This window comes from Schistocerca cancellata, chromosome 12, assembly GCF_023864275.1.
Source record: "Schistocerca cancellata isolate TAMUIC-IGC-003103 chromosome 12, iqSchCanc2.1, whole genome shotgun sequence".
In the NCBI taxonomy this organism is placed as follows: domain Eukaryota; kingdom Metazoa; phylum Arthropoda; class Insecta; order Orthoptera; family Acrididae; genus Schistocerca; species Schistocerca cancellata.
In genome coordinates this window covers 13526427-13551139 of record NC_064637.1, presented here as the reverse complement: position 1 = coordinate 13551139, position 24713 = coordinate 13526427, and the positions used below count along the sequence as shown (strand labels likewise).

At 40.4% G+C, this 24713-nt stretch overlaps 2 protein-coding genes across 3 annotated transcripts in view; one reads left to right on the top strand and one right to left on the bottom strand.

Annotated features, from left to right (window-relative positions):
* LOC126109404 (vacuolar protein sorting-associated protein 37A) overlaps positions 1-12945 on the bottom strand; it is an 87421-nt gene extending 74476 nt beyond the window's left edge. The window contains exons 1-2 of the mRNA XM_049914435.1: positions 12791-12945; positions 7944-8133 (exon numbers count right to left, since the gene is read on the bottom strand). Of these exons, the coding sequence (XP_049770392.1) occupies positions 7944-8133; positions 12791-12879 (279 nt within the window). The 5' untranslated portion in view covers positions 12880-12945. The remainder of the gene's footprint in view (positions 1-7943; positions 8134-12790) is intronic.
* Positions 12946-13168: 223 nt separating this feature from the next.
* The window catches only part of LOC126109400 (splicing factor 3A subunit 1), a 74520-nt gene continuing 62975 nt past the window's right edge, over positions 13169-24713 (top strand). Inside the window, exons 1-4 of one of the 2 annotated variants that reach the window (XM_049914429.1) lie at positions 13169-13389; positions 13479-13643; positions 21048-21222; positions 21453-21612. In XM_049914429.1, the coding sequence (XP_049770386.1) occupies positions 13251-13389; positions 13479-13643; positions 21048-21222; positions 21453-21612 (639 nt within the window). In that variant the 5' untranslated portion in view covers positions 13169-13250. The remainder of the gene's footprint in view (positions 13390-13478; positions 13644-21047; positions 21223-21452; positions 21613-24713) is intronic. The other variant, XM_049914430.1, reaches the window with a different exon arrangement.

Sequence of the window (24713 nt, the reverse complement as noted above, 5' to 3'; positions counted from 1 at the left end):
ACCAGCCGGCCGCCTACTTCAGGTGAGTTAACGCTCGTGCACCGCCTCTCTGGAAGTGAATTCCAGCACGACGACGGAAACTTTTATACACCACGAACAGAGCACCGCGCGTGCGGGAGATGACGGGCAGCGCCTCCTGGCGGCAAGTAGACATGCAGCGCACCGGTGGGAGAAGACGGCAGGAACGATTAATCGCAACAGCACTAGTTGGAAGAATCCAGTGATCGAAAAGAAGACCGTTGTTGTTTAATGTCGGACAAAATTGGATTCCGTATCTTACTTAGAGGAAAACCTTTTTCCTTGTTAATAATATTACTGGATAATCTAATTTCGATGGATTCTTTAAGAACACATTCCCAATAGCGAGAAGCAGGAGAAATCAATCGTGTCTCGTCATACGTCATCCCGTGTCCTCCGTTAAGGCAATTTCCCGCCACTGCCGACTTCTCGGGCTGGAACGACCGAGTGTGCCGATGATGTTCCACGCACCGGACATGAATAGTTCGAACAGTTTGACCAATATACTTCTTTCCACAGTGACACAGAATTTCATAAACCCCGGGCCTCCACAAGCCCAAATTATCTTTAACTGAGCCGAGAAGGGCTCTAGTCGTAGCCACCGGCGTAAAAACACTTTTAATATTATATTTTCTTAAAAGTCTTGAAATTTGGACGATATACTTCCCGCAAAGGGTAAATAAGCGACAGCATCAGAAGTATCCTGTATTGGCTCACGTGACAGACCAAACTGAAGAGCACGACGTATTTGTTGTTCTGTATATCCAATCTGTTTAAAGACAATCTTCAAATGATCAAGTTCTTCTTTCAAATGTTCGTCGTGAGAAATGGCGTAAGCTCTTTCGACCAGAGTCCGCAAAACTCCACTACGTCGGTGTGGTGGATGACAGCTGGTCGGATGAAGATAGCCGTCAGTGTGTATCTAAAAACCACTCGTACTATGTCCAAAAGTCCCACCATCCTTTCTTTGCACTAAAACATCAAGAAATGGAAGTTTACCATCACTTTCAATTTCCATAGTAAATTTAATACTTGGATGTCGACAATTAAAATGATCTAAGAAGTGATTCAAAGCATCAATTCCATGTGGCCAAACCATAAAAATGTCATCAACGTATCTCAAAAAACACTTTGGTTTAAGAAACGAATTTCTGAGTGCCATGTCTTCAAAGTCTTCCATAAAAAGGTAGACAACTATAGGGGAGAGTGGACTCCCCATAGCCACCCCACAAGTTTGCTCAAAATATACCTCATTAAAAAGAAAATATGTTGAAGTCAACACATGATGACATAATTTGGTTTCCGTCGTCGTGGCTGGAATTCAGTTCTGGCGAGGCAGTCCATTAGCACTAACTCACTTCAAGATGGCAGCCAGCTGGTCAGCCGAAATATTGTGTCTGGATGACGACATGATCCGGCTGCAAACCTGTGAAGGGTTGGGTTGGGTTGTTTGGGGAAGGAGACCAGACAGCGAGGTCATCGGTCTCATCGGATTAGGGATGGACGGGGGAGGAAGTCGGCCGTGCCCTTTGAAAGGAACCATCCCGGCATTTGCCTGGAGCGATTTAGGGAAATCACGGAAAACCTAAATCAGGATGGCTGGACGCGGGATTGAACCGTCATCCTCCCGAATGCGAGTCCAGTGTCTAACCACTGCGCCACCTCGCTTTGTTTTAAAACCCATGAAGAATATCAGAAGTTATTACACCGGGAAAGTCTACAAAATCAGATTAATAGTAACTGATAGCCATACATTTTCTCAACTTTAAAGAAATGCAGTAGCCACGCACACGCATTCCATACTGAATTGAACCAGATTTTTCACATGTAAAAAGCTCAATATATTCAACAAGTGGGATACAGGTGGTGGGAGGGTGTACCACCTAGCGTATTTACTCGAATCTAAGCTGCACTTGAATCTAAGCCGCACCTGAAAAATGAGACTCGAAATAAAGGAAAAAAAAAATTCCCGAATCTAAGCCGCACCAGAAATTTGAGACTCGAAATTCAAGGGGAGAGAAAAGTTTTAGGCCGCACCTCCAAATCGAAACAAAGTTGGTCCATTGTAATATGAGACATGATTTAGGTCGAATGAATGACGATACAGCTACAGTAGTTTGGTTCGAGTCGTAAGCTTAGCAGTAAAGCTTTACCAGGTAGCCATTGCTATGCGTCAGGCACTCCGTCCGTATTTATACGGGTACCCTTTCTTTTTCACGTGCTTCATCTGGTTTGAATCAATTGCTTATTTTGCTTTGATCTGATAGTGTGTTTTCTTTGTTATAGGTGTTTATGTTACCCTAAGCTGAAAACCCCCCCCATGAACCATGGACCTTGTCGTTGGAGGGGAGGCTTGTGTGCCTCAGCGATACAGATAGCCGTACCGTAGGTACAACCACAAGGGAGGGGTATCTGTTGAGAGGCCAGACAAACGTGTGGTTCCTGAAGAGGGGCAGCAGCCTTTTCAGTAGTTGCAAGGGCAACAATCTGGATGATTGACTGATCTGGCCTTGTAACAATAACCAAAACGGCCTTGCTGTGCTGGTACTGCGAACGGCTGAAAGCAAGGGGAAACTACGGCCATAATTTTTTCCGAGGGCATGCAGCTTTACTGTATGATTAAATGATGATGGCGTCCTCTTGGGTAAAATATTCCGGAGGTAAAATAGTCCCCTGTTCGGATCTCCGGGCGGGGACTACTCAGGAGGACGTCGTTATCAGGAGAAAGAAAACTGGCGTTCTACGGATCGGAGCGTGGAATGTCAGATCACTTAATCGGGCAGGTAGGTTAGAAAATTTAAAAAAGGAAATGGATAGGTTAAAGTTAGATATAGTGGGAATTAGTGAAGTTCGGTGGCAGGAGGAAAAAGACTTCTGGTCAGGCGAATACAGGGTTATAAATACAAAGTCAAATAGGGGTAATGCAGGAGTAGGTTTAATAATGAATAGGAAAATAGGAATGCAGGTAAGCTACTACAAACAGCATAGTGAACGCATTATTGTGGCCAAGATAGATACGAAGCCCACACCTGCTACAGTAGTACAAGTTTATATGCCAACTAGCTCTGCAGATGACGAAGAAATTGAAGAAATGTATGATGAGATAAAAGAAATTATTCAGATAGTGAAGGGAGACGAAAATTTAATAGTCATGGGTGACTGGAATTCGAGTGTAGGAAAAGGGACAGAAGGAAACGTAGTAGGTGAATATGGATTGGGGCTAAGAAATGAAAGAGGAAGCCGCCTGGTAGAATTTTGCACAGAGCACAACTTAATCATAGCTAACACTTGGTTTAAGAATCACGATAGAAGGTTGTATACATGGAAGAACCCTGGAGATACTAAAAGGTATCAGATAGATTATATAATGGTAAGACAGAGATTTAGGAACCAGGTTTTAAATTGTAAGACATTTCCAAGGGCAGATGTGGACTCTGACCACAATCTATTGGTTATGACCTGTAGATTAAAACTGAAGAAACTGCAAAAGGGTGGGAATTTAAGGAGATGGGACCTGGATAAACTGAAAGAACCAGAGGTTGTACAGAGTTTCAGGGAGAGAATAAGGGAACAATTGACAGGAATGGGGGAAAGAAATACAGTAGAAGAAGAATGGGTAGCTTTGAGGGATGAAGTAGTGAAGGCAGCAGAGAATCAAGTAGGTAAAAAGACGAGGGCTAGTAGAAATCCTTGGGTAACAGAAGAAATATTGAATTTAATTGATGAAAGGAGAAAATATAAAAATGCAGTAAATGAAGCAGGCAAAAAGGAATACAAACGTCTCAAAAATGAGATCGACAGGAAGTGCAAAATGGCTACGCAGGGATGGCTAGAGGACAAATGTAAGGATGTAGAGGCTTATCTCACTAGGGGTAAGATAGATACTGCCTACAGGAAAATTAAAGAGACCTTTGGAGATAAGAGAACCACTTGCATGAATATCAAGAGCTCAGATGGAAACCCAGTTCTAAGCAAAGAAGGGAAAGCAGAAAGGTGGAAGGAGTATATAGAGGGTCTATACAAGGGTGATGTACTTGAGGACAATATTATGGAAATGGAAGAGGATGTAGATGAAGATGAAATGGGAGATACGATACTGCGTGAAGAGTTTGACAGAGCACTGAAAGACCTGATTCGAAACAAGGCCCCCGGAGTAGACAACATTCCATTGGAACTACTGACGGCCTTGGGAGAGCCAGTCCTGACAAAACTCTACCATTTGGTGAGCAAGATGTATGAAACAGGCGAGGTACCCTCAGACTTCAGGAAGAATATAATAATTCCAATTCCAAAGAAAGCGGGTGTTGACAGATGTGAAAATTACCGAACAATCAGTTTAATAAGCCACAGCTGCAAAATACTAACACGAATTCTTTACAGACGAATGGAAAAAGTAGTAGAAGCCGACCTCGGGGAAGATCAGTTTGGATTCCGTAGAAAAATGGGAACACGTGACCTTACGACTTATCTTAGAAGAAAGATTAAGGAAAGGCAAACCTACGTTTCTAGCATTTGTAGTCTTAGAAAAAGCTTTTGACAATGTTGACTGGAATACTCTCTTTCAAATTCCGAAGGTGGCAGGGGTAAAATACAGGGATCAAAAAGCTATTTACAATTCATACAGAAACCAGATGGCAGTTATAAGAGTCGAGGGACATGAAAGAGAAGCAGTGGTTGGGAAGGGAGTACGACAGGGTTGTAGCCTCTCCCCGATGTTATTCAATCTGTATATTAAGCAAGCAGTAAAGGAAACAAAAGAAAAATTTGGAGTAGGTATTAAAATCCATGGAGAAGAAATAAAAACTTTGAGGTTCGCCAATGACATTGTAATTCTGTCAGAGACAGCAAAGGACTTGGAAGAGCAGTTGAACGGAATGGATGGTGTCTTGAAAGGAGGATATAAGATGAACATCAACAAAAGCAAAATGAGGATAATGGAATGTAGTCGAATTAAGTCGGGTGATGTTGAGGGTATTAGATTAGGAAATGAGACACTTAAAGTAGTAAAGGAGTTTTGCTATTTTGGGAGCAAAATAACTGATGATGGTCGAAGTAGAGAGGATATAAAATGTAGACTGGCAATGGCAAGGAAAGCGTTTCTGAAGAAGAGAAATTTGTTAACATCGAGTATAGATTTAAGTGTCAGGAAGTCATTTCTGAAAGTATTTGTATGGAGTGTAGCCATGTATGGAAGTGAAACATGGACGGTAAATAGTTTGGACAAGAAGAGAATAGAAGCTTTCGAAATGTGGTGCTACAGAAGAATGCTGAAGATTAGATGGGTAGATCACATAACTAATGAGGAAGTATTGAATAGGATTGGGGAGAAGAGAAGTTTGTGGCACAACTTGACCAGAAGAAGAGATCGGTTGGTAGGACATGTTCTGAGGCATCAAGGGATCACCAATTTAGTATTGGAGGGCAGCGTGGAGGGTGAAAATCGTAGGGGGAGACCAAGAGATGAATACACTACGCAGATTCAGAAGGATGTAGGTTGCAGTAGGTACTGGGAGATGAAGAAACTTGCACAGGATAGAGTAGCATGGAGAGCTGCATCAAACCAGTCTCAGGACTGAAGACCACAACAACAAGCTGAAAATGCATTACTGTACTGTGTCATGCATTGTTTGTCGCATTCTGATAATGAGTGTTTACAGCCTGTCGCCGCTCTCGGCATGGCTTTCTTTTGTGCGTGCTACCACCGCTTTTTTTTTTAAAAAAGAGAGAGAGAGAGAGAGAGAGAGAGAGAGAGAGAGAGAGAGAGAGAGAGAGAGAGAGAGAGAGAGAGAGATAGAGCGAGAGGAATCGTCTCATTAGCGAAACAATGGCAAGAGACTGCTATTTGTTGTTACTTACACAGCTGCTTTCTTTGATAATGATCAACAAGAACCAAATAATAGACTGCGTATGATAGAACATGTTCTGAAAGAGAGTTAGGCGAAAATTTTTCTCCGTTTGAAAATCTTTGAGGCTGCTTCTTTAGTACATCAAATTCTGCACAGAAATTAGAGTAATCTTAGATTTAAACATCTAGTCAGTTGCCGTGCTTCATTTCTGGCTGTATCACTATTAGGCATAAGAATAATACGAATATAAACATGACACGATACGTATATTCTTCCGCGTTTGCTGTTGCCTCACTCTAAGTTTCGTAGTTTATTAGGCAGACAGGATTTAAACAAGATAGCAGCAAACACGAAAGAATACATGGCAAAATGTTTATATTCATATTATTCTCATGGTGAAGAGAATAATGCATGTGATTCACATTTCATCAGGTTCCTATTAGCAACCATCTCTTCTCACAGGTAGGAAAAAATTCAGAACGTAGAGTTGAACATATTGACAAACATCCCAAACAGTCTTGCCAGTCGGATTTTCGTAGTACATTGAAATTCTGCTACATTCGTAGATGAGCAATACGGTATTTGTATTTACTTCATTGGATAATGTATGAAAATGCAGTGGTCGAAACTCGGGGCGGAGAAAAAAAGCTCGTCTTCCACCTTTTTTTTTTTAATTTATTTACTGACGCAGAGGTTTTGGCGCCAGTATTTATCTTTGTGCCTACAAAGCATGCCTGTGTAGCGCTACATGTATTCGATGACAGAAGTTAGTTGTGGCGGCACCTATCGACATTTTTCAGAACTTCCGCTTGCTTTGCACTCGATTCTACGCCGCAGGTGGTTTTTTGGATTACAAAAACTGGAAAAAAAGTGCAGCTTAGATTCGAGTAAATACGGTACTCCAGTCCTGTAACCCGGAAGGTGTACACGATCAAAGGCAGAGCCACGTGTGAAAGCGCCCACGTGATTTATCAACTGACCTGCCTACACTGTGAAGTTTTCTATGTGGGAATGACCAGCAACAAACTGTCCATTCGCATGAATGGACACAGGCAGACAGTGTTTGTTGGTCATGAGGATCACCCTGTGGCTAAACATGCCTCAGTGCACGGCCAGCACATCTTGGCACAATGTTACACCATCCGCGTTATCTGGATACTTCCCACTAACACCAACCTATCGGAACTCCAGAGATGGGAACTTGCCCTTCAGTATATCCCCTCTTCCCGTTACCCACCAGGCCTCAACCTCCGCTAATTTCAAGTTGCCGCCGCTCATACCTCACCTGTCATTTGACAACATTGTTGCCTCTGTACTTCCGTCTCGACTGACATCTCTGCCCAAACTCTTTGCCTTTACAAATATCTGCTTGTGTCTGTATATGTGCGGATGGATGTGTGTGTGTTTGTGTGTGTGTCCTTTTTTCCCCCTAAGGTAAGTCTTTCCGCTCCCGGGACTGGAATGACTCCTTACCCTCTGCCTTAAAACCCACATCCTTTCGTCTTTCCCTCTCCTTCCCTCTTTCCTGATGAAGCAACCGTGGGTTGTGAAAGCTCGAATTTTGTGTGTGTGTTTGTGTTTATTTATGTGTCTATCAACATACCAACGCTTTCGTTTGGTAAGTTACATCATATTTGTTTTTATGATATAATTACATACTACACTATATATACTAAAGAGACAGATTACTGTTACAACACATTCATTGACTTTGTCAGTGACCTAAGCCTATACCTCGAGCCACACTACACTCCAGTCTGCGCCAACAACCCATATTCCATAAAACTAGTTTCAACAGTGAACTCATCGGTCAAAGCAGGGCAGCTTTATCCCAAACTGCACTACACCCTTGAAATTGATCGAGAAGATTGACACATTAAGGCAGCAGCAAAAATACGTAACATTGCTCCAATGAAATCTGTTTATAAATTGGTGATATAGCGAGACAGTCATTCAGCAGCCTTCCAATGACAATAGGCTGCGTTGTTCGATCATAAAGTGTAGAGAGAGGTCATCAGTTATGGTGAACTCGTCATTTATTAATTACTTAAATTCATTTCAGTCAGGAGATTAACTTACACTTATAAGACCCGGGGCACCGACAACTTCTCCAGTCTCGTTGACCCAAAGGTGACTGACAGCGGGCACGATACGGAGAATGGGTTTCTCCAAGGGAAACTCTGGTCCTAATATCACGTGCAGAGCCATCTGGTGGCCTCCTGAGACAAAGTCCACACGATATTCCACATCGGCGTGCACTTCTGTTACACTGAAAAACAGAAGGTCAAATATAAACTAGATGTCTCTCCACATCGGACTTTTTGTTCCTACCACCAGTTTCTCAGTCTTCTCCACTGTGACTAACATCGACAATCTCACAGTTTGCTTTCTTTATTTGCTGAACTTTCCCCTCTTTTCGTAATATGAATTGCATACAGAATTATTAGGCCTCAACCGTGACACAAGTAGTTACACTTAGAGTTGTGCTGAGTACATGTCACCACAAACGTCATTCAAATTTCATTTGTAGCCTAAATTTGGCCTCCAAAAAGGGAGCATACGTAGAGCTGGACCAATTGGCGGGTGGACAGAAGCGTCTGATCCCATGCGTCGGCTTTGACCCGTGATGTAAGGGTGTTGTCGTGTGTGACGTCATGACGGCGCGGAGTTTGGTTTGTGAGTGTGGCGTTTTTGTAGACGTCGTCGTGTTGTGGTTTGTTGTGCTCTATGGTGGTATGTTCAGGGTTTTTGTTTGTGTGGTGTAATGGGCTCAGTTTGCTTTTGCTCCTTATCCAGAATTGTTGGAGTGTCGGCTGTGTTTGTAGTGGTATTCGTTTCAGTGAGTTAACGATTTTGTGTGAAGATTAATTTAGTGTTGTTCGCTGTACGTCATTTGGTAATTTTAGTAAAATTAATCGGTTGTTGTTTTTGTTCAGTAATGGATATGACGGATAAAATTAACAGTGCGCAGTTCAAGGGAAGTGTCGATCCCAATGTGAGGCTGTGTATGTTGGTATTGGTATCGGGAAATGTTTTTGAGCTATATAGGCCAAGGGAAGTGTTTGATCCTAATTTATGGGATCCGGAGCTGCTGTTAAGCTATATAGGTCAAGGGAAGTGTCCGATTCCAGATGATATTGTGTTTAGTGGTATTTGAGGAGTTTTGTAGTGTCTGTTTTTTTCGTCTTTTTGTGTAGTTTTGTATGGGGGTGGGTGTCTAAATTTGTTTATATTTAGTTTGCCCCCCCACCCAAAAACACCACATTTCCCGCACTTGTCCCATTAGTGTCATTAGGCTTTTTGTGGAAAGTGTGTGTGTTTGTTTTTAGATGTATTTTCATCCTCATAATGTGTACATAATGATTTTATATGTGCCATATTGGAATCGTGGTTTATGGTCATTTCCACCATATTTGTGACGTCATGGGTCAAAGCAGACAGGTGGGATTGGATGCTTCCATATTTCCCAATTGGCTGTGAAGGCAACTTAATTGAAAGTAACAACTGTTCATTTCCCATGATACTGACTGTACATATACATCAGTGAACTCAAATGTGGCAAAAAGTATTGCACCTGTGGAACAACACTGTGTGACAATACATCTTGTGGAGGGGAACATGTAACCTGATTATATCTGGAGGAGACTGATAGTACATTATGGGGACAAAATGCTGTTTACGAGTGGTGTTATCAGTTTGCAGATAGAGAACAGTGAGGGTAAACTCTTGTGGCTTCTATCAATACGAATGAACATCAAGTATGTTCAACAGGTTGCCCATATGAACTATCACGTAACATAACCGGTAAGTGAGATATGACACTGTATGTGAAAATCGATGACAGCAATGTGGAGATAACTGTGTGTATGCTGCTACTCTTCCACAAATTATGTTCAGTTTGATGCCATGCCTATCATATTAAATTACAGGTTCACACACAAAATAATATACCAACACATATGTTGTGTCAAGTGTTAAGCTTTTAAGTGATCAACTTTTACATGTGATAAAACACATTTTGCATCTGGGAATAGAGGAATGACATGGGTATAACTGGAGGTTTCCTGGCAAAAAAAAAAGATGGTATTTACCTAACACCTGATTTCAATAGAAACTGAAATAAGTGAGAATACTAGAAATGATTTATGAACAGAGAACACACATTTAGTATACTGCCTATTTTTCAATATATGAGGTGCTATCCAAAATTTTCAGGACTGGTGCTGCCATCTGTTGAAAACCTTAACTTTGGACTAACGGTCACCATCACCCTCGTGGTAGTTCCCATCCGCACGTACACACCTGACCCAGTGCTTCTGCTATTGGTCAAACGTTATCTGGAAGTCCTGAGGGTGTTTATCACCACCAGTGATGCTATTTGAATCCTCTCTAGAGTGTCGAACTGACGGCCTCTCAACTTGAGTTTCAGTTTTGGGAATAGTGGGAAGTCGCAAGGTGCCAAATCTGGCGAGTACGGTGGGTGGGGTACAACCGCCCAAGTTGCTTTTTGCCAAAAAGGTCCTGGTGAGCAAGGACGTGTGACAGGCCACATTGTCGTGATGCAGCAGCCAGTTCCCTTGACGCCAAAGTTCCAGCTGTCGTCAATGCACATTTTCACAGAGCCGGTGCAAAATGTCACAGTAGTAAGCGGAATTTTGTCTGGTTGGGTGGGTCGAATTCTTTGTGCACAATTCCCTTGGTATCAAAGAAAACAATGATCATGTTCTCCACTTCGCTCTTCACCTGTCTCGCTTTTTTGGGTCTCGAAGAGCCCTGTTTCTCCCACTGGGAGGCTTGTTGCTTTGTCTCTGTGTCATAACCATAAATCCAGCTCTTGTCGCTGGTGATAACCTGTGACAAGAAGGTTGGATCATCAGATGCGGTCTGACGAAGGTCCGTGCACACTTCAACATGCTGTGCCTTCTGTTCGGCGGTCAAGATCCTTGGCACAAATTTTGTAGCGACACGATGCATGCCCAGTTCATCAGTCAACATTTGTTGACATGTCTCATAACCAATACCCACTTGATCTGCAAGGTCTCGAATGGTTCGACGCCGATTCGCACGAACCAATTGTTGATGTTTGGCAACAATGTCTTGGCATTGTGAGGCTCACGGGCCTTCCAATGTGAGCATCATCTTCGACGCCTGTACGGCCGGCCATGAACTGAGCATGCCATTCAAACGCATGCATACTGCTCAAGCTCTGTGCCCCAAACACTTCTTGAATGACTGAAAGGGTCTCCGTAGCACTTTTCCCGAGATTCGCACAGAATTTGATACACACGCACCGCTCTGCTTGCGGATCCATCATAAAATCGCAACACACCAAATACAAAGTAGTACGGAAATAGAAATTCTTCCAATCCATATGCGGCATACAGCAAACCAGTGCTTAACAGTATTGGTTAAAAGCAGTCTTGGTTGCAAGTTTAGTTTTTTTATTTTTCAACTAGAAGTTTCGCCTTATTTAGGCATCTTCAGGTTATCTTTTCCAAATGGATGTGAGAGGCAGTAAGATCTGCTTAACACGTTCCCATTCACAGGAGCGAGTAACAGAGTAAGATGGGGGCTCAGGTAGTTATGCAGATCTTGCTGCCTCTCGTGTCCATCTAGGGAAGATAACCTGAAGATGCCTAAATAAGGCAAAAGACGTTGTTGAAAAATAAAAAACTAAAATTGCAACCAAGACTCTTTTTAACCAAGACTAGTATGGAAATCATTGGACACGCAAAACGTCCTCCCAACTCAATGCCACTCCGCACACTGACTCATCTGATATGCAGCTCTCGCCACCTAGCGGTGCAAAGATCCACTACTCCTACTTTCCAGATAGCAGCACCAGCCCCGAAAATTTTGGATTCCACCTTATAATTCCAATGATTAAAACACTTTTGTGAAGGTGTACCATTATTTTCATACATTCTCCAGAAAGATGTAGTACTTAGTTCTAGAGACAAGTAATGAAGGTTCCAAGCAGTTCTCCCTTTTCAGATTAAATGCCATTTGCCCAATACTTACTACTGTACAGCAGCACGATTCTCAATCACAACATGTCTTTAAGCTTGATTTGAAAGGATCTATGTAGCCTTCGCCACAATAGTCAATGGCCTAGATGGTAGTACTCTGTCTTGTGGTTACTTACAGATGTTTACACTGTAGCTTACATCTAGGTATTTCTGTTGTAAAACCACTCAGTTCTGCTTTCCTTGCAAACAAATTTGAGGTGTCATGTATGGGTGAATTACTAAGAGCACTTAATATTAAACGTCATCCTACATTGTCTGGAATCTTTCATCAATACTTGGGCTGTCATTACTAACTGAACATGTAACTCCTAAGTTCTCTCTGTGACTTTAAGGAAATGCCGGAAATTAGTGTGCATCATGGTATCTAAATGCAAGCTTTATTATTGCCGGACGAGAAGTTGCATCAACGTGTAAATCACATGTTACTAAAAATGCGCAATCCTTTTAGATGCTTCGTACAGTTGCATATTATGAAGATGTCAAGAGCATGGTAAGGTTCGTATCCTCTGCTGTCACCGAATTCGCAAGGCAAGCAAAATGATGGACGAATGCTGAAGTCTTTACTTAATTAGGTCAATATTAAAAAATATAACAAATGTGTATACACTGACAAGTGAGAGAGAATATGTACTATTAGCTACGAAGCAAATCACAAATCGAGCCACAGTGACTGACAAAGAGATGATGGTGTTACAACAGATTCAGATTAAAGTATTTCATTAGTAACTAGCGTAAATCGTTCTCTCTTCATTGGATGACGTTTCGCAAGGCTGAAATGTCAGACACTGAGAAAAAAACTAACACTATAGTACGTGCAATCACCTGAATACGTTGCAGTTTTCTCTGTAATGAACTTAATGTTTGTAGTGTATCATTTAAAATAAAGTGAGAACTTACTTAGCGTTGAAGATTTTCAGTGTGTCAATTTGCCTCTTTCGCTTTAAAGAGGCATTATCTGAATCTGCACCGTATAACCTGGATATCATTTAAATGCCTTCGTAAATAAACATGCACAGTTTGCTACTCGCCTTGCAGCGCCAAGGCAAAGGTACACACAGCTAAACGTCAACAGCTGCTGCAGCGCAATAGCATCTATGACTTACAAACAAATAACATGTCTTACAATATATGAAGAAAATATTTAATTTAATTTCTGTAAGTATACAGCAGAAGTAATTGATCACTAATATCTAGGGTGGTCGAGTACAAAACTAATATATTGTGTACCTCCGGCCTAAGTTTAAGCAAATCTATATAGGTGCGCAATCTTTGGCTCACCGTGTTAGTGTGTTGTTTTGTGTAGACTGGAGAAGACTTATGTATGAAATAGTGAAGTAGTTATAGTTAAATCTGAAAAATGCCGTCGATAGATGTGTTAGCCCCTCCTCCGCCACCTCCACCGCCGCCACCGGCCCCGGAGGTGCAACAAGAAACTGATACAACTCCATCAACACAACCAATCGTTGGGATTATTTATCCACCTCCAGAGGTGAGGAGTATCCTTTCATGGCGGAAATTGATCGTTTTGTTACAGGTTTTTGGAATAATGATTCAGGTTCGAGTTTTCCTTAATATTATTTTCCAGATATTGTTGACAAAACTGCTAGTTTTGTTGCCAGAAACGGACCAGAATTCGAAGCTAGGATTAGGCAAAATGAGATTGGAAACCCCAAGTTTAACTTTCTAAACTTTGGAGATCCATATCATGCATACTACCAGCATAAGGTCAAAGATTTCAGAGAAGGTAGAGGTAAGTCACTGTGGAAACATTAATTTGTAAATTAATGTTGCTTAAGTATTGAAGTCGGTCCATGTGAAATTTAACCGCCAGTCTGTTACTTGGCAACGCAGATTGATAAAATTTCTGCACTGACAGTGTAGTTTTTTTTACATGGAAAAACCCTAAACTAACTTTTTTTCGTAAAATTGTGTGATTTTTGACACGTTTTGAAACCCTAAAACATACGCATCACTTCTTTAACTGTTTGACTTTCAGGCTTAAAATTTGTATTGTTTTATTCTGTTTCTTTTGAAGCTGTAAAAAGCATGCTACTTAACTCTTCATAAAATGCAGAATTTTCTTGATCAATTTTTAAAATTTTTAATTTTCAAAAATCGGAATTATTCATAGTTTTAAAAAAATGCTGTGTTAGTATTTGGTATTCCAGTGAGAACACATCAAAATGAATTTTGTTTTGTTGGTTAGCCAGCATCCAGTGTGTAGTTTCTTTGGACGTATTCCTAGGTTGTTATGAAAAACTAAAATGATGAAAAGCAAATAACATTGTCAAATCATTGTTATATTTGATTTGGGGACCAGGTATTTATTAGATTGTGGTATGGTAGGCTATAATTTAAATTTTATGTTCATATCTGGTTTTCCCAGCAAAACTGTGAAAATATTTTAATACAGGTTTCAAAAACAATTTATAATGTATCATATCAGAATATTTTAATATACATCATAGTTGAACGGAACGGACAGTGTCTTGGAAGGATGATACAAGATGAACATCAATTAAAGCAAAACGAGGATAATAGAATGTAGTCGAATTAAATCGGGTGATGCGGCTGGAATTAGATTAGGAAATGAGGCACTTAAAGTAATAAAGGAGTTTTGCTATTTGGGGAGCAAAATAACTGATGATGGTCGAAGTAGAGATGATATAAAATGTATATTGGCAATGGCAAGGAAAGCGTTTCTGAAAAAGAGAAATTTGTTAACATCGAGTATAGATTTAAGTGTCAGGAAGTCATTTCTGAAAGTATTTGTATGGAAGTGAAACGTGGACGATAAATATTTTGGACAAGAAGAGAATAGAAGCTTTTGAAATGTGGTGCTACAGAAGAATGCTGAAGATTAGATGGGTAGATCACACTACTAATGAGGAGGTACTGAATAGAATTGGGGAGAAGATGAGTTTGTGGCACAACTTGACTAGAAGAAGGGATCGGTTGGTAGGGCATGTTCTGAGGCATCAAGGGATCACCAATTTAGTATTTGAGGACAGCGTGGAGGGTAAAAATCGTAGAGGGAGACCAAGAGATGAATACACTAAGCAGCTTCATAAGGATGTAGGCTGCAGTATGTACTGGGAGATGAAGCAGCTGCATCAAACAGTCTCAGGACTGAAGACGACGACAACAACAACAACAACAACAATAACAATACAATATTTAACCAGAGGGAACAGTTGAATCAATTAAAATGAAAGTATGAAATATTTTTGGACAGTCAGTTTATATGGAATGAAAAAGGAGGTGGTAGTCCACAAAGATGTATAAATAAAATATTTTCTTCTTCTTTTTCTGTTCTTGGTAGCACACAAGAAGTCCCGTCATCTACTGCCATAAGCACAACAAATCCTACAATCTGTTCCAAAGGCAAGGCAGTTAAATGTGAATTTTGAACCATGGTGCAACTCAGCATTTTTTCACATCAACAAACATTATAAGAGGTGGGAGTAGTGATGCGTGACAGGGATCCTAGAATTGACTAGGGATCAGACCCAAGACCTTTGGGTCATTTCATGTCAAGTGGCCTAAATTTAGACAAGCTCACCATTCGACATCTCCTGTTTTGATGGCTCTCAAATTTGCATGCTTGTCATTAATAGGTTTTAAGACAACTACATGCTTGGTTTATTTAGGTGACGATATTGTATTCTCCAGTACAATTCAGGAATATGCCAAATGGCGAAGGAGTGTGTTGTTGCGATTACAAAGAGCACATTTGAATTCAAAGTTGGAAAAATGTTATTTTGCGGTACTTAAGTCATATTATCAGTTCAGCTGGGGCGAAACCAGATCAGTAATTAACAGCTGCTGTCGCAATTTTCCTGGAATTACAGAGTTTCCAGGGCCTTGCAAAATATCGGTATTTTCATCAAGGAGTATGCTATAATAACTAAACAATTCACAAAATTGTTAAAAAAGGAGTAACTTTCCAATGGACTACAGTGCCTGCAATGTAACAGGTCAAAGGTGTTTCAGAAGTTCTCCCTAATTTTTTAAAAACCTTTTATAATGTCGTGTGATGCAATCAAATTGACTGTAGGATGCAGTTTGTCAGGAACATGCAGGCAAATAGAAACCAATCAGTTACATCTGTTGTCAATTCAAGAAGGCTGAAATTAATTACCGTACAATGGAGAAGGAATTATTAGTCTTGGTGTTTTGAGTTAATTATTTTAATTGCATTTATTACTTAGACCAAGGCCAAAGTTTACAAAAAATGTCATTTGTGACTTTAAGGATTTAGATGTTAATAAAATGTCGGGAGGCTCAGCGGTAAAGTGCTAGACTACAAATCCAAAGGTCAAGTGGCCTAAGGCTCCCCACTCAACCATCTCCAATTTCGATGAAATTTTTGCAGGATTTATATACAGACCTCACATGAAGCACTGCCAAATTACAGCTTCATAAGTAGTATGGAGCGGCCACTAGTCACCTTTTCGTAAAGGCTCGTTTTTTGACATTGCGACTGAAATGAATAAATGGTCAGTTTTGTTTTACCATTGTTCAGCATCGGCGACCTCTGGTGGCCGCCCGGAGCACGCTACTGAAAATGCGCGATGTGTGCCGTCGTAGTGACGGCGGCAGTGTAGCGATGTACAGGTTGTTACGTTTGCAATTTGTTGGAATCGTGGAGAATGGCTCCCTTCCCTGGCATTCCTCGCTTCTGTTTGGTGCGAGTGCTACCAAAATGATTGACATCTTCATCTGTTTGGACAATTTGTGATCGATAGTCCATTAGACCATGGTGCAGAGTCCCTGCGACTGCTATGGCTTCCTAAATTTTTTTGTCACGTTCCTTTCTTCTGCCAAATGCTCATCATTTGTCACATAGAAAAAAAATGACTGTTGGGATATTTGCTGTACCCAACGTAATCAATTGGAAGTGCGTTAGTGCTTGGTTATTTGTAGGATTTTGCAAACTAGCTGTGATTTTTAGCTTTTTTACTGTGCCTCGACACACACTCTTTGCGTGTGTAAGCAGCACAAAAATTCCATTCTGCCTCAGTTCCTTCTAAATCTTATGCACTGTGGCATAAGCTAGAAAGTTTTTCCGATTTTTATGTTGTGCTGCTGGGCCATTGCTGAAGTAGTAAATTATTTTCCAATTGGGAAGTAGTTTATTACTTTGGTTAGTTAGTGTGCAGTAATTTCATATTCTGGTTAGGGTTTAACATCTTATCGGTTAGAGATCATTAGAGGCAGAGCAGAAGCTAGTGTTCAGGTTTGGATGGGGCAGGAAAGTGGCCGTGTCCGTTCGTAGGAATCATCTCGGATTTAGGGAAATCACGGAAAACCTAAATTGAGATGGTTGGACACAGATTTCAACAGTCTTCCTCCCAAATGCGAGTCTAGTGTGCTGACGACTGCTTTTATGAACCAGTCTGTAAACCGCATACAGTTGTGGCACAGTGGACAAAGCAGATTGTAGTAAAATAAAATTATTTCCATGTGCTTCCATAGGAGTACCATTAAGAAATTTGGCTACATTGTGATATTAAAACCCCCACCCCTGAAATTATGGTTGTGGTGAATGACTGATCCATAGAGAGTACTGGGATGTAGGTTAGGCCAAAAGATGATAATTTGGTTATGAGTGATTGAGAGATTTACGTGCAATTTGTAATGTGTTTACATTTATGTCATGCTTAAATGCCATTTAACGCATTTCTCGTAACAAAAACAAAAATGGCAAAGTAAATTCAGAAAACGTGTATTAGGGAATGGACAGGTCTCCAACAAGTATTGTGATGAATATTAGGTACATTGTATATAATGTATGAAAACTGCAAGAGGGGTCCACTACATAACTTCTTCCAGTTTGGCTAGAAATATGGCAGACACTCATTAACAGATAGTGTGTGACTGACATTTCGAAATATTACTTATTTAAAATTATTTTGGTTGGGAGATATTTAGCATTTTATTAATACAGTAAAATAGCACAAATTGTTAAAAATCTGAATAAAATGGTGCAAATTTCAGGTGTGTAAGTCAAATAGTTCTTGAAATGTAACCATTTTACAAATTCAAAATGTGGCAAAAATCACAGAGTTTTGGAAACTTTAATGTATTATGTTTTGGTTAAAGTGCACTTGTGACATCAGCGGTTTTCTTGTGACGTGTAGGTGTTGGTAACGGGTGAAATGAAGGTGGCCAATTGTGATTCAGATGATGATAGCCAATCAGTATATCATGTATCATTTCTTTCAGTTTGTAAATAAAGTTAGCTTATATTTTGTTTATGTTGTGATGATACAGATGTTGATATTCAATGATATTGTTTTTAATTTCTTTCATTTTGTACATAAAGTTTGCTGATGTTTTCTTTGTCTCGTAGGAATATAAAATTTATATTGCATGTAATTTGTGGTGTGCTGTTAGGGTTCAGATTAGCAAAAACTTTTTAGATAATATAGTCCATGATTTATTCAGATATCTTGTTAGTGTGGAGTAGTTAATGGTAATCTCTGTATACAGTTTCTCTCTTTGCACAGAAGATGCTGGTTATTAGATTTTCGAGGATGTGGTTATGCAGGAAGCTAACAGTGCAGCTTAAGTTGCTATGATTTATTTATGAACTGGAACAAAGCACAATGTCATTGGGTATATGCATCTGACTCGTTATTAGCCTTTAAATTGAGTATCTGCTCAGCACATGATATTATTAATTTGTATCCTGGTTGGTATTCTCCTGTCTGTGTTGTTGTTGTTGTTGTTATTATTATTATTATTATTATTATTAGTAGTAGTAGTAGTAGTAGTAGTAGTAGTTTGAAAGCAATTGTAACAACAGATTTGCAGCTTTTGAAAGAACAAACTTCTTTGTTCAGCACATCATTCGTGATAATTTGAAATTAGTTTTATAACTCGCATGTACAGTGTGGTTGTCACTTCACATTGGGGCTGCTGGGTCAAAAAGTCAAACTGTCCCACAAATGTGTGGTTGGTTATTGTGAATAACCTGTGGCAATACAAGTTCATTAAATATTTTATGGTAATATTTTTGTCAAAATTGTCATCAATTTTAGAACTTCAAATTTAGCTATGATTAAAACTAACTTCCAATTTGTGAATATAATATTCCTCGGCAAAATGAGGCAGGAAGATATGCAGAAGTCGAGGCGAAATGATCATAGGAAGAATAAATCAAAACAGAGATGACTCGGAAGGTACAGCCAATAACAAAGTCAAAACAGTTTTGAGCGAAATTAAAAGTGATGATGTCAACATTAAGAGTGTGATTGGGATTTCCAATGTTAAGTGCCGAGATGAGAGTGGGTAAATGAAAAGAGCACATAGAAAGCATCGACAAGGGGGAGAACCCATCTGATGACGTGACTGAGGGATAAATGTGAGTGGATAAGTGAGACGTAGTGGAGGCAGTATTAGATTAGCGAGGCGAGATAAACAATTCAAGTGTTGCACTTTCAGGTTAATAACTTCTGCATCATAGGTACTGACGTGGGTAACATGCAGAGAATGGAAAAAAAAAATTGAAGGTCTGTTAGACAAAGGATGTTTCGACCTATTAATAGGATTCGACAGTGTAAAATGGTGCGAGATGTTTGAAATTCTGAGAAACATACGAATAAGCTATAGAGGAAGATGGGAAATACACAGTGCATATAAAAATGGAGAGGGAACAATAAGAATGGAAGACCGAGAACAAAGTGCTCCGATTAATGAGGTCATAAGACCGTGATGCAGTTTTCTATCACCACTGCTCAATCTATACTTCGAAGAAGCGACGGTGAAAATAAAGGTAAGGTTCGAGAGTGGGAGTAAAATCAGAGTTGAAAGGATATCAGCAACAAAATTTACTGATGATGATGCTATTCTCAATAAAACTGAAGTAGAATAACTGGACCTTTCGATTGAACATTCTGACGAGTACAGAATACGGATCGGAGGTAACTCGAAGAAAGACAAAAGTTTTGACGAGTAGCAGAAGTGAAATTAGCAATAAACTTAACTTCAGAATTGTTGACTGCAAAGAAGATGAAGCGAAGGAATTCTATTACGTGGGAAGCAAAATAATACAATGTTGATTAAGTAAGAAGACGTACGAAGCAGACTAGCACAGTGACAGACTAGTATCAAACGTAGGCCTTAATTAGAGGAAGAAATTTCTGTGACTTCGTTTGGAGCACAGCATTGCGTGGAAGCAAATTATGGATTCTGGAAAAACTGGAAAAGAAGAGAATCGAATCTTTTGAGATGTTTGTGCCCTATAAGGATCTCTAAAATAAATTAACTGGAAAGATAAAAAACAAGGTGGTTTTGTTGAGAATTGGTATAAAGCGTGTGGGAAACACTGACGCAGAGGAGAACAGAATGATAAGACACATTAAACCGACAGGTAATAGCTTCCATAGTACTGGAAGGAATACATTTGACAAATAATCAAAGATGTATGTGGAAGTGCTACTCTAGGATGAAGACTTCGGCACAGGAGACAAACTTACGGCAGGCCGCTTCGAACTGGTAGGAAGCCGGACTCGAGATGTTCAGCCGAGAAAAAGTAATTGGCATCCTAGCCACTGTGTTGGTTATTACAGGTACTGTAAAGCGGACCCAATGAGTAGCACATTAAGAAATGACAGTGATAGTTTTCCGAGCGTATAAATTTACCTAGCGGAAAACAGAATTTGTCAGTTACTGGGCTAGGCAACAGCTGGAGAGTGTGGCGTGGGACAGGCGGAGAGCACACTGGCGTCACCACAAAATACGCCCCATCCCTCTGCCGCCTCCTTTCTCGCACACCACTGTACAGTGATGTGGAGGTGGGAAATGCGTAACTATTTGAAGTTTTATATATTAGTTATTATTTTACTTGGCCTGTTGCCCCAACAGACAGCATCTAAACATTCACTGAAATCTTTTGTGTTTTATTTTTCCTCACCTATTTGCTAACATTTTTATTTTTTACTGAATATGAAATACATTTTTTTCTTCTTTGAACATGACTTAGTACTGCACCCAGAATATTAGACATTGGAGTGCCAAATCAATTGTTATTTACCATATTTGATGTTGCATTTAATTTTTCAAAAAGAATTCTACATTTCTTCACGTCTAAGTTCAGTACTGTGGGATCGCAAGTGAGCAAGGTATTTAACCGCCGGTGTGTGAGCAGGTCAAGAGCCGAGCGGCCCCCCTACTGCTCCGAAGGCATCCGCCCTAGCTCCGTCGCAGCAGCAGAAACAGCAGGAAATCCTGAAGCAAATTTCTGAGCAGCCCTTTATTCCTAAGGATCCACCACCAGAATTTGAATTCATTGCAGACCCACCATCAATTTCAGCCCTGGACCTGTGAGTATTATAATGTGTTTTCATTCCTGTAGGACCACAATTTGGATCTATTTACTTAAGTCTTTCCCAAAAATTTTCTTGAATGTAGCATAAATCATGTACACAAAGCTGACAGATTGTGCAGTCAGAGATGTTAAATTGTCAGCTATTTATATGTCCTGTTTGAGCAGTAAAGATCTCACTTTTATACTCCCTCGGTGAATCTCTTTAATTTTTGCCAATGTTTGCAGTGACATTGTCAAGCTGACAGCCCAATTTGTAGCCCGTAATGGTCGGCAGTTCCTCACAAACCTGATGAACCGTGAACAGCGTAACTACCAGTTCGACTTTTTGCGGCCACAACACTCACTCTTTCAGTATTTCACAAAGCTGCTGGAACAGTACACAAAGGTAATTATTCTGAATCACTAATGTGAGTTACTTACAGTTTGCACGAACATTGAAAAAATTATCTTACGGTAAATAGAAAGTTAGTTGTGGAAGTGGGTATGTATCATGATGAGCTACTAGCAAATTGTAAGAATGTTTCAACTTTCTTGCGCTGGCCATTTTTGCAGCAGTTGTATATAAATTACAGTGGTTTAAAAGAAAACGCCGTATGGATGCTGTCATTTAGGGTTTTTCATTGCTTATTAAATTTTTTATTTTATTTATTTATTTTTTATCTTGTGCAGCCACATGCGTTTCACCGTAATTACGAGGCATCTTCAGTGGGTGTCAGATAAGCATCTAATTCATTATTTCTAGGCCAAACAGTTTTCTCTATGGTGGCAAACTGGTTGAAATTCTGTGACTTTCTCCTCAGTAGATACACATGCCATTTGTCTACTGTGCCTGGCCACCCATCCCATGCCTCCAACCATCCTATGCCTCCACCGCTGATCACCAGTATGGGGCTTGTCCCTCTTCTCTGTTACCTCCTGGAGTTTGCTCTCGGCTCTCGGTCCGGCAGCTTAACTCACACACGACAACTGTCTCTGGCTGCCGATGCCAGACTGTGAGCAACATGCGTGCGCGTGTATGTTATCTAAGTCAGAAGAAGGCCTTTCAACTGAAATTTTACAAACCCAAATCACCACACCCTCTTCACCCTTCCCATTCTCTCACTTGTCAAAATATGATTCATTGATTTCAACCACCACTTGATGTCCATCTAAAGAACTCCTGTGTACACTAATTATAAGAATGCAAAACTGTTGTGTCCATCTGTTTTTGTGTTTAAACATACTTCTCCAAAACTGCTAGATGAATTGTCATGGAGTTTTCACAGGTAACTTGAGCACAGCTTGGGGCACCATATAGGCTTGATTTCATCAAAATCAGTACACAAAAAAATATTTATACATATTATAAAAATGTATGTTTGTATTCATACATGCCACACATTTCCTCCAAAACCACTCTATCAAACATTGTACACACATCACTTATGGTATTGTAAGAACCTCAGGTTAGGAACCACATACCTATCAAAGGGGTGGCAGTGGAACTGCAGAAGTGGATGCCACGATGCACAAATACAGAGATTTTACTCGTCCAGTGTTTTAGAATGAGAGCACTGGGTGACTTGTAATAAACTTCACATACAATTTCAACCATTCACAAAACTTTTTCTTTCTAATAACCACAACAAAATGGTGAAAGAAAATAAAAAAGTTTGTCTCTTACTACATTTTTGCTGTTCGTGCAGTAAAACTGTTACATCCGATGTAACGGTTTAATTTGTTTCAGCTTTACTACTAACTGTACTCAAGACACATTTTGCAGACAGTGCTCGTATATTACACTGTGTGTACCTACAAAATTGTATCATCGTTTAGCACGCAGTTCACATTGAGCTGGGTGAAAACGAAACTGTAGGACAAAATTTGCTAGAGATACGGGTGAAATACCTGTTTCGCTGAAATTTGGTACGAATATAGCTCGAACCCGGAGAAAAAACGTAGGCTACTTTAGAAAGTATGTAGTAGCAGATATTTATCGATTCGAAGAATATTATATGAATTAGGGAAAAATATTTACTCTTTGAAGAAGTTATTCACTCTTGGTCTTTTGAGCTGCTTCATATTTATGAAAATGCTTTTACTGGTTGTTATGTGCTGTGTGATATGATTCGAAGGATTGAATGTGATGCTTGTACAGTCTTCATTGTGTTTAGTCCATACTTCCACTCTATTAGTTACATAATGTACACATCTTATAACATACAGCTACTCAATAATACGGCATAGGTACGCGTACTCCTGTGCTCCTGTGCTCTCTGTATGCAGTGCCAGGCAGCGATACTGGATATGCTGACGCATTGTGCGCCGTGACAGCTCGGGAGGGGCAGAGCAGGGCGCACGTCACGAGCGGTGCTTACCCGAAAAAGCAGACACTTGAGGCCAGCTGGTGTTATTGGAAATACGCTAGTCTACTTACCACCACTTGTCGTAACAAAACTACTGATATGCGAGTGCCGCTGTTTGTATAATAAATTCCCCCCACACATCACGACAGGACAAAACCCGGTGAGTGACAGGTATTCGCTGATACCCATTTTGGGCACAGCTTATCTCTGACAGAAAATTCGTAGCAGAAATAGGATGTCGACATCTCGAATCGAATACTCCGGCGGATTGAGCACTGCGAATTATCGTCGTGACAGCTGCTCATGTGGCGGTCATGAGATTGACTGTGAGAGAGATCCGGGATTCTGTACTCTGTATTATTAACTGTGAACTGACACAGGTCGCGAATGCATACAAGTGTAGATTACTAAGGTCGAAGTGCTGAGTGCATTGTGTTATTGATGTTGCCCAGCTGTTGAAATTCACAGGGGAGAAGTCAGTGGTAATGGTCACACTAGAGGTCAAGCGTGTCACCTACATCTACATACGTACTCCATAATTTACCATACGGTGTGTGGTGGAGGATACCTCGTACCATAACGAGCATCTTCTGTCCCTGTTCCACTCCCAAACAGAACAAGGGAAAAATGACTGCCTATATGCCTCTGTACGAGCCCTAATCTCTCTTATCTTATCTTTGTGGTCTTTCCGCGAAATATAAGTTGGCGGCAGTAAAATTGTACTGCAGTCAGCCTCAAATGCTGGTTCTCTAAATTTCCTTTGTAACGATTCACGAAAAGAATGGCTCCTTTCCTCTAGAGACTCCCACCCGAGTTCCTGAAGCATTTCCGTAACACTCGCGTGATGATCAAACCTACCAGTAACAAATCTAGCAGCCCGCCTCTGAATTGTTTCTATGTCCTCCCTCAATCCGACCTGATAGGGAACCCAAACACTAGAGCAGTACTCGAGAATAGGTCATATTAGTGTTTTATAAGCGGTCTCCTTTACAGACGAACCACATCTTCCCAAAATTCTACCGATGAACCAAAGACAACTATCCGCCTTCCCCACAATTGGCATTACATGCTTGTCCCACTTCATATCGCTCTGCAATGTTACGCCCAAATATTTAATCGACGTGACTGTGTCAAGTGCTAC